The sequence below is a fragment of the Mya arenaria genome, chromosome 6 (genome assembly GCF_026914265.1).
Source record: "Mya arenaria isolate MELC-2E11 chromosome 6, ASM2691426v1".
In the NCBI taxonomy this organism is placed as follows: Eukaryota; Metazoa; Mollusca; class Bivalvia; order Myida; family Myidae; genus Mya; species Mya arenaria.
Genome location: NC_069127.1, coordinates 43,834,611 through 43,851,666, shown reverse-complemented (window position 1 = coordinate 43,851,666; position 17,056 = coordinate 43,834,611). Strand labels below are relative to the sequence as shown.

At 34.7% G+C, this 17,056-nt stretch overlaps 2 protein-coding genes across 5 annotated transcripts in view; one reads left to right on the top strand and one right to left on the bottom strand.

The window, feature by feature from the left end:
• LOC128238200 (gamma-tubulin complex component 2-like) overlaps positions 1 to 1,154 on the top strand; it is a 61,449-nt gene extending 60,295 nt beyond the window's left edge. For all 4 annotated transcript variants that reach the window (XM_052953835.1, XM_052953837.1, XM_052953834.1 and 1 more), the window contains one exon: positions 632 to 1,154. In XM_052953835.1, coding sequence (XP_052809795.1) covers positions 632 to 744 — 113 coding nt within the window. In that variant the 3' untranslated portion in view covers positions 745 to 1,154. The remainder of the gene's footprint in view (positions 1 to 631) is intronic.
• Positions 1,155 to 2,995: 1,841 nt separating this feature from the next.
• LOC128236625 (dehydrodolichyl diphosphate synthase complex subunit nus1-like) lies at positions 2,996 to 12,130 on the bottom strand. The gene is made up of 5 exons (XM_052951602.1): positions 11,774 to 12,130; positions 9,076 to 9,195; positions 7,060 to 7,215; positions 6,342 to 6,441; positions 2,996 to 5,507 (listed from the first exon to the last, which is right to left on the bottom strand). The coding sequence occupies exons 1-5, from the start codon at positions 12,105 to 12,107 to the stop codon at positions 5,417 to 5,419; spliced, it is 801 nt and encodes a 266-aa protein (XP_052807562.1). The 5' UTR covers positions 12,108 to 12,130; the 3' UTR covers positions 2,996 to 5,416.
• Positions 12,131 to 17,056: the final 4,926 nt, after the last annotated feature.

The following is a 17,056-nucleotide window of genomic DNA, read 5'->3' as shown; positions in this document are numbered from 1 at the left end:
TATCTTCATGTACTAGTTGAAAGTCTTGTACTAGTTGAAAGTCTCCAGGTAATGCTTCTATATTTTGAGAAATGTATGCTAGTTACACATAAAATGAGGCTAGAATTAAAGCTTTATGGTAGTCTTCAAGTTTTTTTCTATTCTCATCATATCAGGAATTTTAAATACGTAACGTTTTACTCTTACATATACCAATGTTTAGCACTGACCTTTCTTGAATGAAAAATGCAGCCCTTAGGTCCAGTGACTAGTTCCAGTGTATAGCATTGGCCTTTCTTGAAAGAAAAAGCGGCCTTTAGGTCCAGTGTATAGCACTGGCCTTTCTTGAAAGAAACAGGCAACCCTTAGGTCCAGTGTATAGCACTGGCCTTTCTTGAAAGAAACAGGCAACCCTTAGGTCCAGTGTAAAGCACTGGCCTTTCTTGAAAGAAACAGGCAACCCTTAGGTCCAGTGTATAGCACTGGCCTTTCTTGAAAGAAACAGGCAAGCCCTAGGTCCAGCACACTTCAAAATGAAGTTTTCTTGAAGATCTTTTTTTGTAGAACAATGATTTGTTAACAGATGAGCTGGTGAACGATTTACTAAAGAAATCGGTATTTGTCATTTATTTCCTGCTGTTGAATATTTAAGGTTCAGGATCGTGGCCAACATCTACCTTCACAATGACAAGACCAGAGAATGCGCGATACGTGCCGGGCAAACACTTGCAACATCCCCCATCAACCTCGGGATCTATTAGTTGATACTGGTTATGCTTAACATTGTTGATGGACTGAAATGATGACAGTTACGAATCTCCTTGTTAAAGTAAAAAGAACTGACTTGTTTTTGAGTTTCATTCATTTCATTTACCCGATGACATGTTACTTGAATTTTTAAATGACATATCTTCTGTTCAACTTCAAAAATAATAAATTTCCCTTTTACTCGTATATTTTTAGGATTTATTTGTTAGCTCAGTGTTTAACATTCATAAAAGCTATAGCAACTGGGTAGCATCGGGTGTTTTATCACAGATCATAGATGAAAATATGTACATATATTCTTGTATATTTATCCTGTATCCTGTATGTGTTTGTAGAATTTTGATACATTGAGACTAAAGCTTGTTAATCAAAATGAAAGATCAAATAAACAATGCTTAATACCTCAACTGCATTGCTTGCTTTCTTAAAGGTATTGAACAGTAATGACATGGTATGATGTTCTGACTGTCTCAGTAGAACAAATAAGATACCAGTGATTCCTTCAACAATCAAAATACAGTTCAACATTGACCAATGCCTTAAATATGCTAGCTTTTGTTTAAAAATCACCCTTTAGTAGTCAGCTTGTCATAGGAGTGGAACTGACTCTGACAAATACCCCAAGATTGGCACTTAAACTAAATAGACCTTCAACGATGACCTTGACCTTTGATATGAGAGCTGGAGTTTTAGGGGCGAAACATTCCCATGGTGCTACACAATTCTGTGAAGTTTGACTGGAGCTCCATTGGCTCCATTCACTTTGGCCTCAACCTTCGAGATCAGAGCATAAATCTTAGAGCAACACATCTTCCCATGCTGTTACACAATTCTGTGTTAAGTTGAGATCCAAGTAAATGGGTGTAACAGCTGGGACACAAATTGTAAATATGAAATTCCATATCAGACTCTTTTGACCACTTAGTGTGACCTTTACCTTTGAGATGAGCCCATTCTTCTCTGCAAGTTTGTGAAGTTTGGTTTAATTCTGATTTAATATGCTGGATTTTTCATAGAAAGATTCTGGGTTATAGATTGACATAAACGGGTGGGCGGTGTCGTTAAAAAATTTGAGATACAAATATAAGGTCATTTATTTTCTGCTGTTGAATATTTAAGGTTCAGGACTGTGGCCAACATCTATCTTCACAATGATGAGACCAGAGAATGCGCCATACATGCCGGGCAAACACGTGCAATATCCCCCATCAACCAGTCCAAAGGACTCTACGCATACTCTGACCAGCTCAATTGCGTTCATATCTCCGATAATGTCATCAATCCCGCAATTCATTACTTATATTTACACCAATAGTTCATTAGTTTATTCAATAATTGTTAAAAAAATACTTCATTTCATTTTAGAAAATCTTTCAGTAATCCTTTCTTACCCATTCTGTAAATAGAACGACCCGACTGTAACCGGAAACATTTTTTCTAATGACGCAGGGAAAAAAAGTTCCAACCACTTGAAATCACTTTTAAACGTTAAATTGAAACACTTATGGCAACAATACATTTAAAATTTAATAAATTAACACTTTCTAAAATGTTGATTTATATTTTTTGGGACCTGCGGACACAATGCAAACAATAACAAAATCATGTATATTGTTATGTGATTAATTGCGATCCGAACATATCCGAAGATGTTGTGTTCATCGATTGATAAACGCAATTGCCAAAAGGCAGTTCATTTAAGGAATGGAGGTTGAGGTGTAAATATTGATTAACGGACATGAATCAAACATTGTACGACAAAAATATGGACCAGCCACAAAATATCATCAGTAAGGCTTGTATAGCAAAACATAATTGGTTCTGAAGGTTGCTATGACCTTACCTCGAAGGTAGGTTATTAAGGACCGATTCCTATAAAGCCCCCATTTCACTTTGTGATGCACAGTATAACTATGACTTCAGCATCATCTTGAAAAGTGATACTGATCCAAATCATTAGACGCATGATTCACCTGAATGATACAATCTAAATGCTTGTGTAGTGTCGAAATGTAGCTCTTGAAAACATTTTATATATGTTTGGTATAACAAAATAAATACTGCATCTTAATTTCATGTAAGAGTTAAATCGCTTTCCTCAAATTAACTTTCTCAGGTTGAGATTTTATGCTAGTACCCTCAAGAAGATGCAGTTCTTACATATTATTTACTGGTTGAGATTTTATGCTAGTACCCTCAAGAAGATGCAGTTCTTACATATTATTTACTGGGCAATGAAACAATGTTTTCGTTTTACAATATTTATTCATGTTTTCTTTCTATAAAATACATTGTGAATATTTCCACAATTTCAACCTTAGTTTCAACGACCATATTTAATATAGCTATATTTTATTATAGATTCTTTGCGCAAACAATACACCTAACATGAAGACATTGATAATGGCTTCCTTCACAATTACACAGCCACACATTCACATCTGCACAAGTAGGAAACATCGTACATTACCATTTAAGCTAAGCCAAGATTTTCATGAGGCATGAACTATTCATATATTGACAGTGTATTTATCTTCAAACAAAATTTTAACAAGATTTTATCACAGTGTATTTATCTTCAAACAAAATTTTAACAAGATTTTATCATAAAGCTATTAAAAAAAAACATGCCAATAGGTTTTGTTCTTTAAAAAGAATGGTGAGATATATAAATCTATTTCATATTTAAGATTGTTGTAGAATTGCATCTTAATGCATTATAAATGTAGGGCTTTCAATAAACACTACTGTCAACTATTAAATTATCTGTATCACTCTTAACATTGTATTGGCTGCTGTTATACACATCTACACTATGACACTAACTAACCAAATACTTTACATACCGTAATACAACTTGCCCTTTTTCACGACTATTCATGTTTTTTTTACAATTTTCATTATGTTACGAATTCTTAATGCCATGATATGAATAAATTTTGCAAATAAAGTAGATTTTATATTTGTAGATTTTATATTTTTTTGTATAATCATTTAGTTCCTTCAGTGAAGTTTTGATTTTGCTGTGTCCTGGAATTGCAAATATTGGCAAAAATAACCACAAAAAAATTAAACCTACATCCCTCAATATTAACAATAATAAACATGTAGAAAACAAGTACTGCATACAGAACTATTTATGATGCTTAACCAACAAATTGATAGTATAAATGAATTGATGTAATACTATTATAAGCAGCAAACTATATAAAGTACAGTTTAATGCAGTTTAAAATCACACACTCACTAACATTAAGATTTGCTGACAACCAAGTGGACATGAGTACTTAAAATGACACTGGTCACTTAACATTTAGCATCAGTTTAAATAATAATAAAAGTAGCTTAAAAAGAAAAACCTTATTAGCGATAAAAAGCCCCAACAATAATTTTTATCAATAAAAAAACAATATTTCAGGGGTTATGTCATGTTTTACGTGTACATGTACTAGGTTGAAATACTGCATATGTGTACATACCATTCTATTAAAAATGAAGGCAGACAGCAAGTAAAGCCTATCAGCATCTACATATTGATGGGGAGACAGCAAGGTTCCATAACAGGCTATCTGGTCAATTTGGACCAGTCAGCAAAATAACAAAAGTTATATTTATCACGTATATATGCGATGTTTTAAGATGAAATAGTTGTATATCATGATCTTCTTCTTCATTATGTGTCCTGTTCATGATTAGTATGTGATTTTATGAATAAAAGGATAACCATTAATTGATTCCAAAAAGAAAAATTATATAATATTTTGGCCCAGTTCCCATTTTGGCCACGTCTAACTTGGCCTTCAGATTATGGATAAGATTTATTGAATAAATTGTGGAAATTTAACATCAACATTTCATTTCATATCACTTCAGTTCAATCCAGATTTGTTTTGATATTTATTATGTTTTGTTTATTTGTTTTGTTTTATACCCACATGCTAGTACTGAGAGGGTGTATAAATCCTTTTCTTGTTCAGAGAATATTTCTGAGAAAAATTAATATACAATACTATAGAAAAGTAGGCCAATATGGACAAGGCCAGTTTGTCTTTGGACTGAAATGGTAATGGAATGACCCGAATTCCATGCCATGGACACAAAAATACAAAAAAAAACCTGTATATTTATACAACAGACCCAATAAATCTACTACTAGTATATGAAGGTAAGCCACAACTATTTCTTGATGGACTTCCTACACTTGCTATGTCCATTGTTAAGGTAATATAAATACTTCAATGACAGCCAAAGAAATGTGTTTGCTCACAGAATATGAAATAGTTTATAGATGCGTTATATCTAAAATTGTATAGAAAATCTTAATTATCAATTTTTAAACAGATAAAGAATTGTTTTCTTATTTTTTTTTCAAAATGAACTGAAACATTTTACATTGAAAAAAGGGCAAACAATGTGCTTTCTTTAATAAAGTGCATGCCTGCCATATAGTAGGTTTTCTCTGATCTAATCAATTGAATTGTGTGTAAGTAAAAAACAGTGTCAAAAGTCAGGAGTGAACCAGTTATTTCTAATACACTTGCAATCATTCTTACATGGGAACATCATCACTCTCAACATACACAAAATGCTAAGGAATTATATGAATGATACTGTGTGACCACAATGGATAAACCACACTGAAATAGGGTTACGCTGCACTAATATTTCATCATTTGCCGAACCTCTGGTGTGTATTACCATAGTTGACTAGCACCGACTTGAACGCTTTATATTCAAGACCTATATGAGATGGAACAGATCTGAAAAGAAACAAAAAATAAACATGAACATCTTAACAATCAAACCATGCTTTGCTCAGAACTTGTAAATCAGGCAATACATGTACCAAGCTTACTGATTGGACAATTCTCATCAATCACAACATTGCCATAAAAAACACAAAGCAGAAGGACGGTTTTTTCTTAATTAAATGGTGAAGTAACTATCAAGGTAATAAAAAAACACAATGTCAATGATTTGTCTTATCCAAAATAAATTGTAAAAGAATCCACACTTCCATGTACAATGTGCAATTGCAATTGAAATAATTGTTTCATGTAATGCTTAAACTTTAACTAAAGCCTTTAACATTTTTGACAAAAAGCACATAAACATGTACATGTAGCATAATTGATAATAAATTAGAGATTCTTTCAAATAGTTTGTCTGGAATCAATACCTTCTACAAACAGTCAAGAACTTGTTTTGCTGTCTTAAGTGATAGTAAAATGCATAAATGTCAATAATTATCAAACAAAAAAAATTCTTGAAACATTTACAAAAAAATAGTACCGTAATATAACACTCTTCTTCAACGACCAATAGGTTTCTTACTTTCACAAGGCTAGGATTGTAAATAATCCTGGTAAGCCGAACAAGCCGGAATGGCATTCTTTATAATACGATATGAGTCTTTAGATAACATTTGTAAAACATTACCTTTCATTTCACGTAAATAAATTTTGATTATGAAATCAATGAGTAATCAAAAGGGTCTGTCCAAATGTTATTGTTTTTGTCTGATCTTCAAACCCTATATAAGGAACTGATAGGATGTCTTCTCAAGCCATGTTCCACAAAGGATGTGTACTTACAATATTTCAGTGAGGCGTACATGCCAGGGCATGAAGCCCAGCAAGGACTCCACGCTCCCAAACCGGATGATAATGTCTGGATCTGGGTAGCCCGATTCCTCTGGAAAAAAAATAAATATATATATATATGCAATTAATGTGAACCTTGCATCATTGATCATTGAACAGTAATATCCAAAACTGACCGCCATTGTAAACATGTGTTCCATGTTTCATGTTGATTTCTTCTCAATCTCTGTTTCCAGTTATGACCAAAACAGCGTCAAAAGTGCTCACACCACTTCTATGACAATAATTACATTGAATTTTTTTTTCTCTAATAAAAAAAAAGGCAATGAAAATAAAATAAGTGCTGTTGTTCATTATAATATAATGCACCAGTCAATTGTAACCACATGCACCCCAGGTCCAACAGTATACCGGGGAAATGGGCAGTGTTTTTACTTTTCCGGTGGCTCCGCAGTGCCGGGTGAATGCAGTAGTTGTGTCTTCGCGCCAAATATAGCGGGGAATGAGCCTTACTTAGGGTGCGGGGCATTTGGTGGGGATCTTACTTCCAGTTCGTCCCCGCAGGCCAGAGATTTTACCCGGGCTTGGCTAAATCAAAAGTCAAAGTCTCCGCTATTCCCCGGACCTGGGGGGGGGGGGGGGGGGGGGCGTGCTTACAATTCACTGATGCATAACTTTATCTAACAATTCTTCATCTATCATCATTTACCTTGAAAAATAACATCTAAACTCTGCGGATTTAATTCTGCAGCCTTCATCTGTTTTGACTTTACTCGGCAACATATAGTTTTGGCCACATCAACAATGGACTGTCGTCCATCTTGCTGTGATAAAAGATAGACATTTGTCCTGGATGAACATTTATCTGAAAATAAACAAAAAATGCACAACAAAATATATATAAGAAGTAATGAACTCCATAATCTTGCAATTTATATAAAAGATGAATATGAAATATAAATTATATATTGCATAATATGAGTGTAGTCCTTGCTCAATAAGTGAGATTAACGCTTATTTTTTGGTATTCTTAACAATTAAATTACCAGACAAAGCCTAGCTCAATGCTGCATAATTGATTAAAAGGCCAATGAAAATTACTAGGAATTTTAGCTTACTGTTTTTGTTACTAAATGGAAATTTGGCGGTTGTTTTGGTTTCCGGATTGTATATTAGGCGGTTGTTTTGGTTTCCGGATTGTACATTTGGCGGTTGTTTTGGTTACTGAATGGAAATAATGCAGTGGTTTGGTTACTAAATGGAAATTTGGCAGTTGTTTTGGTTACTTAATGGAAATTTGGCGGTTGTTTTGGTTACTAAATGGAAATTTGGCAGTTGTTTTCTTCACTAAATGGAAATTTGGCGGTTGTTTTCTTCACTACCGTAAATGACTGGGTATTAGACGCACTTTTTTTCCTCAGATTTTGATGCAAAAAAATACCTGCGTATAATACCCAGTAACAATTTTTTGAACTTTTTTTCTGAGGTCAATTTCAAGCCATTGATTACTACGGATAAATTAATAAGTGGTAAAAAGCAAACATGAAGAAAAAAGGCAGGTTAAGCAAACATGTAAATAAAATGTAAAAATGATAATTTTCTATGTATTCGGAGAGCGAAAAAAATAATTAATTTATGGTGTCCGAACTCTTGTGAATTACGGTATTCAATATTATTTTGAATAATAAATTGAATTAAACAATAATCAAACTTACATATAAAAAAGCAAAGTTGGGCACTGTCAAAATATTTTTTGCATAACATAACTTTTCATTCTCGACAGTATGGTTGTATGGTTTTAAAGATAACCATCGCCATTTTCACGAAAAAAAATTTTTTGTCACTGTCAACAAACATGGTGGCTGAAAATGCCGGACGATTTTGACATTTTTTCTATGCGTCTTTTAACCAAAAACATAGATTAAAAGTTTTTTCTCGGATTTTTCACAGATTTTATTCCCTGCGTCTAATACCCCCTATCGTCTTATACCCAGTCATTTACGGTAAATGGAAATTTGGTGGTTGTTTTGGTTACTAAATGGAAATTTGGCGGTTGTTTTGGTAACTTAATGGAAATTTGGCAGCTGTTTTCTGCACTAAATGGAAATTTGGCAGTTGTTTTTGTTCCTTAATGGAAATTTGACAGTTTTCTTCACCACATGGAAATTTGGCAGTTGTTTTCGTTTTTTAATGGAAATTTGGCGGTTGTAATCTGCTTAATGAATTATTGGTTGTGAGTCTCCTAAATGTAAATCTGTTTGGCATGTGTGCATGCGTGTGTGTGTATTTGATGAGAAACCTCATTGTTTTAATCAAATGAATTATCTGTTTTGGTTCTTAATACCACTCACAGAACTACATTTTCTTATTATTAAAAGACTTATTATTTGCTATTTTGATTGAACTTATACCGAAACTTTCATAATGATATCTCAACAATTGTATAAGATACACGCATACATATTAAATAATTATCAATTAATTAATTAATATATGAATATTCCAACTAGCTTATCGTTTTCGGTTTTAGTTTTTATCCTAACACGGAACAGGTATGAAACATAAACAAAGAAATTTTGATGATACTTTTTTTAAATTAATTTATTTTCATTGTCTGAAGCCCAAATTGCACAATGCTGCTCATATGCTACATGTCATTAAAATTCAAATAATGGAAACAAAATCAACGACTGAGTAATCATTGACAACTATTACTGCAATATACCTTGTGTCTTCCAACCGGAGTTGATCTGTATATCAGATTTATTTTTTTCTGAATCTGTTTGTAATCCCCTCTGTTTCTGCAACTCTGATGCCAGACAGTGTTCATTTCTTTTAATTACTCCTAAAATAAGAATAAAAATATTATAAAATTTAAAAAAAATATGGAATAGCTGCATTTAAAGTATCATTTTAACTGTTTAACCCTATGCAATCATTACAACATTGACACATAATGCTTTTGAAACAATGTTTTGAGTGGAAAAAATGGAAAGTAAAAAGCATGAAGGGATTTTGGGGAAAACCCATGTCTTGTTTGGTGACTTTCAATCTCACATTTACCAAGATCGGGAATCAAACCAATACTGGAGGCCTTGTTGAGGAGCAAATGCACATAAATATAAAACTAACACTTTTCATACAACAGATCATGTCCTTTGTCTTTGACTTAACACTTGAAAATCATACAATTCTTCACTGGGTCAATGGCAGTGCATTTACATATGTGCCTAATCAAATACTTTAAAGCGGTTTTAAGACCCGATAAAAAAGCGATTAGTTTGGGTTATGCATGTTTTAATCTTCAATAATAATTGTTAATTATTGAAAGTGTTCTGAATACCTAACAAAATGTCTGGTCAAAAAAGTGTGTTCCTTTTTTGTGTTATCCATTTCTTATAAAAAATCTAACAGAAATTAAAATTGTTTCACATATTTCTGACAAATGGGAGTAATTCTCACATTGAAAATCTGACATATAATTTACCCTGCTGTTGGCATCATAAAATAAAGTACATCCCCCCTTAAGTGGTTACTTCTTTAAGTATTATTTCTTGATTTAAATCGGATCATTAAATGTGTTGTTTTATTGGCATTACAAACTTCATGATGACATAAAATTGTTACATACAGTACACTCAACGAGTTAGACCCACTTTCCACACTCACTCTGAGTGATAAAGTCGATGATCGCGGATTTCCTCCGAGGGTAAAACTGTTGCCCTCGCTTAATTCCCACGGAGTTCCTCCGAGTGGCTGGCTTACCGCCCAGTTTGATATGAACGATAGCGTTGGAAATCGTCCGATTTTATGATCCCGCAACGGAACTCCATGTCTCATCAGATAAGCAAGAAATCATTCTTGTTTAAAAGTATTTTTTTTATGCTTATGCACATTGTTAATCGTAAAATATTCTGACCAACGTTTAATTTGTATTTGTGTCTGTAAACACCAATTGAATATTGTCTTGAATAATAAACAATGAATCATTAAAGTAATGCCACCAATTGTATTGCATCATAAAGCAGCCAACATTTTACACGATTCTGAACCATGACCTCTGACGTCAAGCGCGTGATCAATACAATGTAGAATACACTATTTAATATTGGTGGTTAAAAATTGCTATGGGGTATTAGGGAATTTTCCACAGAAAACAAGGCAAAAAGGCTTTCGACCATCGCAGTGAACTTTGAACGTGTGTTTGACCTCCTGATTTTCCGAAAATGTGTAAACTAGCATTTCTCGGGTGAAATTTGTTTATCAATGTATTCAATCATTAGCAAAAACATGTTTTAAGATGCATGTGCAACTAGTGAAATACCACTGCATTCTTGTGGTAAGCTAACTTCATGCAAAACGGGCAGAGGAAAAACAATAATAGCAATTTACTGGAGTCTTTATCGGTTGAAAATTTTAATAAAAAAAACTAACTTTCGCGTAGATTCTTATCAAGTGTCAGCAGAGTTTCGCAGAGTTAACCCCTCCGAGGAACGCCGCATTCGCTATTCTTCGGTCGACTGATCCCCCTCCAAGGGCCTTAAATTCAAACTCCGAGGAATGCAGACATTCGATAAATTCACTGTATTGGCGACGATAGCGAAAATCCGCGGAGAGAAACAGAAAGTGGGTCTAACTCGTTGAGTGTACTGTAGAAACATCCTTTGATTCAGATTATGTGAGTGTTGTTTAAAATGAACATTGAATTTTGACACATCAATTATTCACCAATACAGTTGATTTCTTTTGTTTTACATATGGACTTATTATCAAGCATGTTGCCTGATTATTAAGCAATATTGCCCGATTGGGCAAGTTTAAGCCTTAATTTCAAATAAAAGCTCAGGAATATGCATCAGAGGTACTAGTCTAAAATAATAGACGTGTTATTCTTATGATTCTTCCAATCCCTAACATCTGAACGGGTATGTGCAAAAACCGGGTGGGTTTGAAAAATATTTAAATTGTATTAAGTGAAATTTTTTATATGGATAATAAATTCATATTTTACCATGTAAGTGCAAAGCTATTTTGCACAAAACAAACATTAAATGCATTAAAAACATGATTTACTTTTCCAATAAAATGAAACTTGACTGACACAAACAACAATTATGCCAAGCGGAACAACTCGACCCAATTGTAATAACTCGGCCACCTCCGACAAGCTTATGTTAAACTGTTGATGATAGTACCCGACAATAAATAAATATTGACTTGACTTGACTTGAAGCTTCGAGATAGACACGTAATTATAATTGTAACAACTCGGCCATGATCGGAATCACTACCCACTTTTGGTACAAAACAATCTGTATGTGAAGGATTTGCGGTATCAAAAATCGTAAACAAATCCATCAACGTACAATTATTTGGACTAAAGAGGTAGATACTGTAACTAACAAAAAGTCACAAAGCATTACCGTTTGAATCATAAACACTGATGTATGTTATTCCCATAGCAGATGACCACACGATCGTTCTAGCAATGTCTGCATACGACAATTCCTTTTCACACAAAATAAGTCCCAAATGCAGAGGCAGCTTTTTCAACTGTCTTGCATCAGACTGGACAACAGAATAATCGGTTTTGTTGAATGGCAATGCCGGAATTTTCAACAGACATTGTTTTACAAATGTACCTAGGGCTAATACGTAATGAATTAGCCTCAATAATACAATATTCATCATGACTGTCATTGGTAAACACTGAACATTTTTGTTGATGTGGAAATCCGTGAACCGGTGTTGATTCATGTGTTGATAGTTATCTCCCTTTGCAAGTCACATCTACTTCCGGATCGCATTTCCGGGTTCAAATATATGGAAATTTTGGACATTCTTGGGCTCATCACGACAAACTATATCCTAGCAGACCATTTCAACATATGATACCTTTACTTAAATAAGTATCATTGATATTTTATGATGCTTGCAATGTTTGATTTATTAGAGATTAGAAGACCAGATGGAATAATTTCATTGGTCGATTCAAGGCTATATTCCACCATATCTTCTGATTCTAAATTTGAATAATACACATGTGGTAGAGTCCAATACTGGCTTTAACACCACGGGGAGGGCGTGCACTTAATCACGTTTTGTTAGAGTTCACTGTATCAAAATGTACTATATTTGTCACTCGGGTTGTTCCAGTCAATAGCTCTTCTCCGGGTCGAACTAGGAATTGACGTAAGACCTGGGACCAATGACAATAGGAGCGTAACCTTTCGTCGTGCGCCCTCACAGTACCAAAATGAATATAGCATAAAGTGTTCGCATGAGGGGGGGGGGGGGGGGTATTTATTTATATTTACATAAAAAGTTAACTTGGACTATTTCCCGCCACCCCCCTCCCCCCGTTCTTACAAAGAATGAGTTCTTATAAACTTTAGTAGGCACAAAGCATTTGGTGTTGCTATTCAATGAATTCTCAACAATGCTGGTATAAGCGTAGTCTTAAGTTTGTTAAGCTCTTATATAGTTCTATTAGGTCTTTGAGATTTGAGAAAATCGTCAATGTCAATGCAGGTCATGACATGCCCTTTTACCACCCTGTTTAATAACGTCATCCTCAGGTGCCTGCGCTTCTCACGTATGCTCTGGAATTCAAGGTTTTGCAGTATTTCGGAGACGCAGCACTCTTGTCTCGGCTTGCCATGATTTGTAGTCGCCCCTTATGTGGCTTATGCGTCCTAGGCGGTCGATGTCACAGGTAGGGATTCCAGACGACGCTTGCCTGGTCTAGACTAAGGCAAGCAGGTATGCGTTCTTTCTGCAGGACATGGGGCAGCGGAGAAATCCCAGTGTCGAATGATAATGAAATGATTATCGTATGTCTTTGACGAACATCGACGCTTGTACCGTGCAAACCATGTTTGGGCAGGGAGGTAAATGCTTCCAGATTTGGGGCAGGATACATGTATGACGTCATGCAGCCCAAACAAGATCACACATGCAAAATACCACATACATTGTAGATACACATAATGTACAACAAAATGATAGGAAAAATCCTATCCCTTTTTTTTGGTAGACTCCAGTAGTGGTGTCCTTTTTTAGGGACCCGTGTGACCTGCCTCTAATCATGAGCTCATGTACAGCATAGTTTACTTTCATATGTATACGACTTGTAAAGAATTCTGTTAAAAAACTGTGCACATTCATATTTTTTTAACTCAAATTGATGCAGTAGGTAATTCAATTATAAACATATAAACTTGCAACCACGTCATATTCATATAAGAATTAAAACGCATCTGTAAATCTGTAAATTCTCAAAGTTTATTCGCAATGCTCGCATTTCTAAAAATGCTTAAAAGAAAACACAACAGCATCATATTATGCAGATTCGTGTGACAATTACAACACAAGAATGCCAAAATCACAGAATTATCTTCACCAGTTTCATGCCGTCCGTATATACTTCATCGTCGGACTCAATAACCACGACTTCATTCCGACAATAATATACTTTTTGTAATCTTATACACAATGCTAAGAAGTTCAAGAAAACTTAAACACTCAACTTATGTTTTAAACACACACAAACACAAGTTACTGTCTTTCAATCGTAATAGACCAAAGTTTGAACTTTGTAACAATAAGTGTCAGGAGTGTTTACTGCCATTAAATTATAAATATTGTATTTATCAGCGGGATTCACACAGAATCAATTTCTTTAACAAACATACCGTATACTTGAAGACTGTTATCAAATGTTATAAATTAATTTACAGGTTTTTAAAGTCGTCGTTCGGTTCTGCTGCAAGAAGGAAAAACTGAGGGAGACTATAAATATGAACAATAGTTGAAGAGACATATCATTTCACGTTAAATCCCACATTATGGTCACTATTCAAACATAACCTCACTAGAATACCCTGGTATAATTAACTGACACAATTCTTGTAAAAGACTGTATACAAATTTATTTTTTAAATTCATTATAATAGTTCATAACTATTAAGCGAATTCATAATGTTTCCATTTTGGCATTTTCTCCGGAACAGCCTGTTTGATGATTATTTCGTATATTCATGTACATGTATATGTTATAGATTGGCCTATAGTTAGAACTTACTTTCCCTATGAACTTTTAAAATCAACTTTAAACTGGTCTGCATGTGTTCTTAATTACCCACGAGGAAGCCCGGTTTTATAGAAAAAATATTTATTTGACCGAGGCTTAATTTCCTGCACTATTTGATATGCATAAACACTATAATTAAAATCAGATTCAATATTAGTTCTATTAAATTGTTCAAAATGTGTTCTTTTGATTCGACACTAAAGGCTTTCATCTTCAAATGTTAATAAAACCTTTGTCATCTACAAATATTACGCTTTTAGAATATATATCATATTTGAAATGGAAATTTACGTATGTAATGATTCCATATTGATTATAATAATTTTGTAGTTGGTTATCAAATAAGAGGTCGATATGTGTCAACAAATGTCAAATACTTTCATATTGATCAGAAATTAGGTCTAAAATGTATGTTCATATTTTTCAGAGACAATATCGCAACTATTGTCTCCAACAAGTAGTTTAACAGTGGACTAGGAAGGATTATTTTATGTTAACATAAAGTAAGTATTCTCTGACGTTTTCTTTCATGCTATGAACGATTCACGCACTTCTGCAATAGATTGGTATATTTTCTTAAACACTTTCTGTAAGTTTTTAAATAGTTATTCTCACTGGACTTACTATTTTGCGAAAAAGCAATAACCCAATACCCCTTTTTCAGATTTCATTTTTTTTCTCGGAAAAAATAATGTAATGCTAAATATCTCCGTGATTCTTTTCCGGCAATGCTTGTGATTCTTTTCAGGTAATGCTCGTGATTCTTGCCCGGCAATGCTCGTGATTCTTGCCCGGCAATGCTCGTGGTCTGTGTCAGGCAATGCTCGTGAATTTTTCCCGGCAATGCTCGTGATCTGTTTCAGGCAATGCTCGTGATTCTTGCCCGGCAATGCTCATGATTCTTGCCCGACAATGCTCGTGATTTTTGTCAGGCAATGCTATTTATCTGTTTCATGCAATGCTCGTGATTCTTGCCCGGCAATGCTCGTGATCTGTTTCAGGCAATGCTCGTGATTCTTGCCCGGCAATGCTCGTTATCTGTTTCAGGCAAGGCTCGTGATTTTTGCCCGGCAATGCTCGTGATCTGTTTCAGGCGATGCTCGTGATTTTTGCCCGGCAATGCTCGGGATTCTTGCCCGGCAATGCCCGTGATCTGTTCAGGCAATGCTCGTGATTCTTGCCCGGCAATGCTCGTGGTCTGTTCAGGCAATGCTCGTGATTCTTGCCCGGCAATGCCCGTGATCTGTTCAGGCAATGCTCGTGATTCTTGCCCGGCAATGCCCGTGATCTGTTCAGGCAATGCTCGTGATTCTTGCCCGGCAATGCTCGTGGTCTGTTTCAAACAATGCTCGTGATTCTTGCCCGACAATGCTTGTGATTCTTGCCGGGCAATGCTCGTTATCTGTTTTAGGCAATGCTCGTGATTTTTGCTCGGCAATGTTCGTGATCTGTTTCAGGCAATGATCGTGATTCTTGCTCAACTATGCTCGTTATCTGTTTCAGGCAAGGCTTGTGATTCTTGCCTGGCAATGCTCGTGATCTGTTTTAGGCAATGCTCATGATTTTTGCCCGGCAATGCTCGTGATCTGTTTCTTGCCCGGCAATCGACTCGTGATTCTTGCCCGGCAATGCTCCTGATTCTTGCCCGGCAATGCTCGTGATTCTTGCCCGGCAATAATTGTTAAACAACTCGTATGGAAAAACTATTTGTTTTTCAATTTTACCTATATCATTCATCAAAACATTTTCCATTTAAGCGCAGAAAAAGTATATTTGTGATAACAAATTGAATAAAATGGACTTAATATCCTGTTTTCTATTGGTGACAAAGTTTGCCACGAATGGTACTTGTTTGAATTGATGTTTAAAAAGAACCTACTTAAACAGACCACATGTGATGTTGTTTTAATACGATGAAAGAAAATGTTTGTCAAAAGCCACACTATCGTTCAACAGAAGTGAATCATAAGTATGATTAAATATGTCGATGAGTGTTCCGATATCCTCTTAAAACACAAGATAACTGTATTTTTTCACTTATTAATGTTTTGAGTTCACCATTAACGAGATCCTTATCGTTAATTTCATTTTCTTTCCCTGTTTACATGCATTCAAAATATTGCATGCCAAGCCGATTGATTTTCATAAAACTATTCAGTTTGGTTTTATTTCAAGTGCGGGTGTTCCTCAAAGAAGTATATCACTGGTTTAATTTATGAAAACAAAATTCTTCCTTAATTTAGTTCTGGTTAATATTATTTGTTATAAGATATATTCGACTGCACATTTTCTTTCCAAGAAGACTACGCGTGATGAGTGAACTCCAAGCAAGACTTTGTGATGACATGTTGACCTTTGTGGAATTCAGGATTGTAAGACATTTTGGTTATAATGATCAACGAGCTTTTGTGAATCAGGAAGAAGTTGGAAACAAAAGTTAGACATTTCGCATTTTTGGACGACACATAATTATCAACCATTGTTAATGTGTTAAACTCACCCAAGGTAAAACTCCTGGAAATATACTGTATATACTTGTAACTATATACCATCAACAAAAACATATTTTAGTTAATATCATCACATCGGAAATCTAAAATTCCGCTTATTCGTG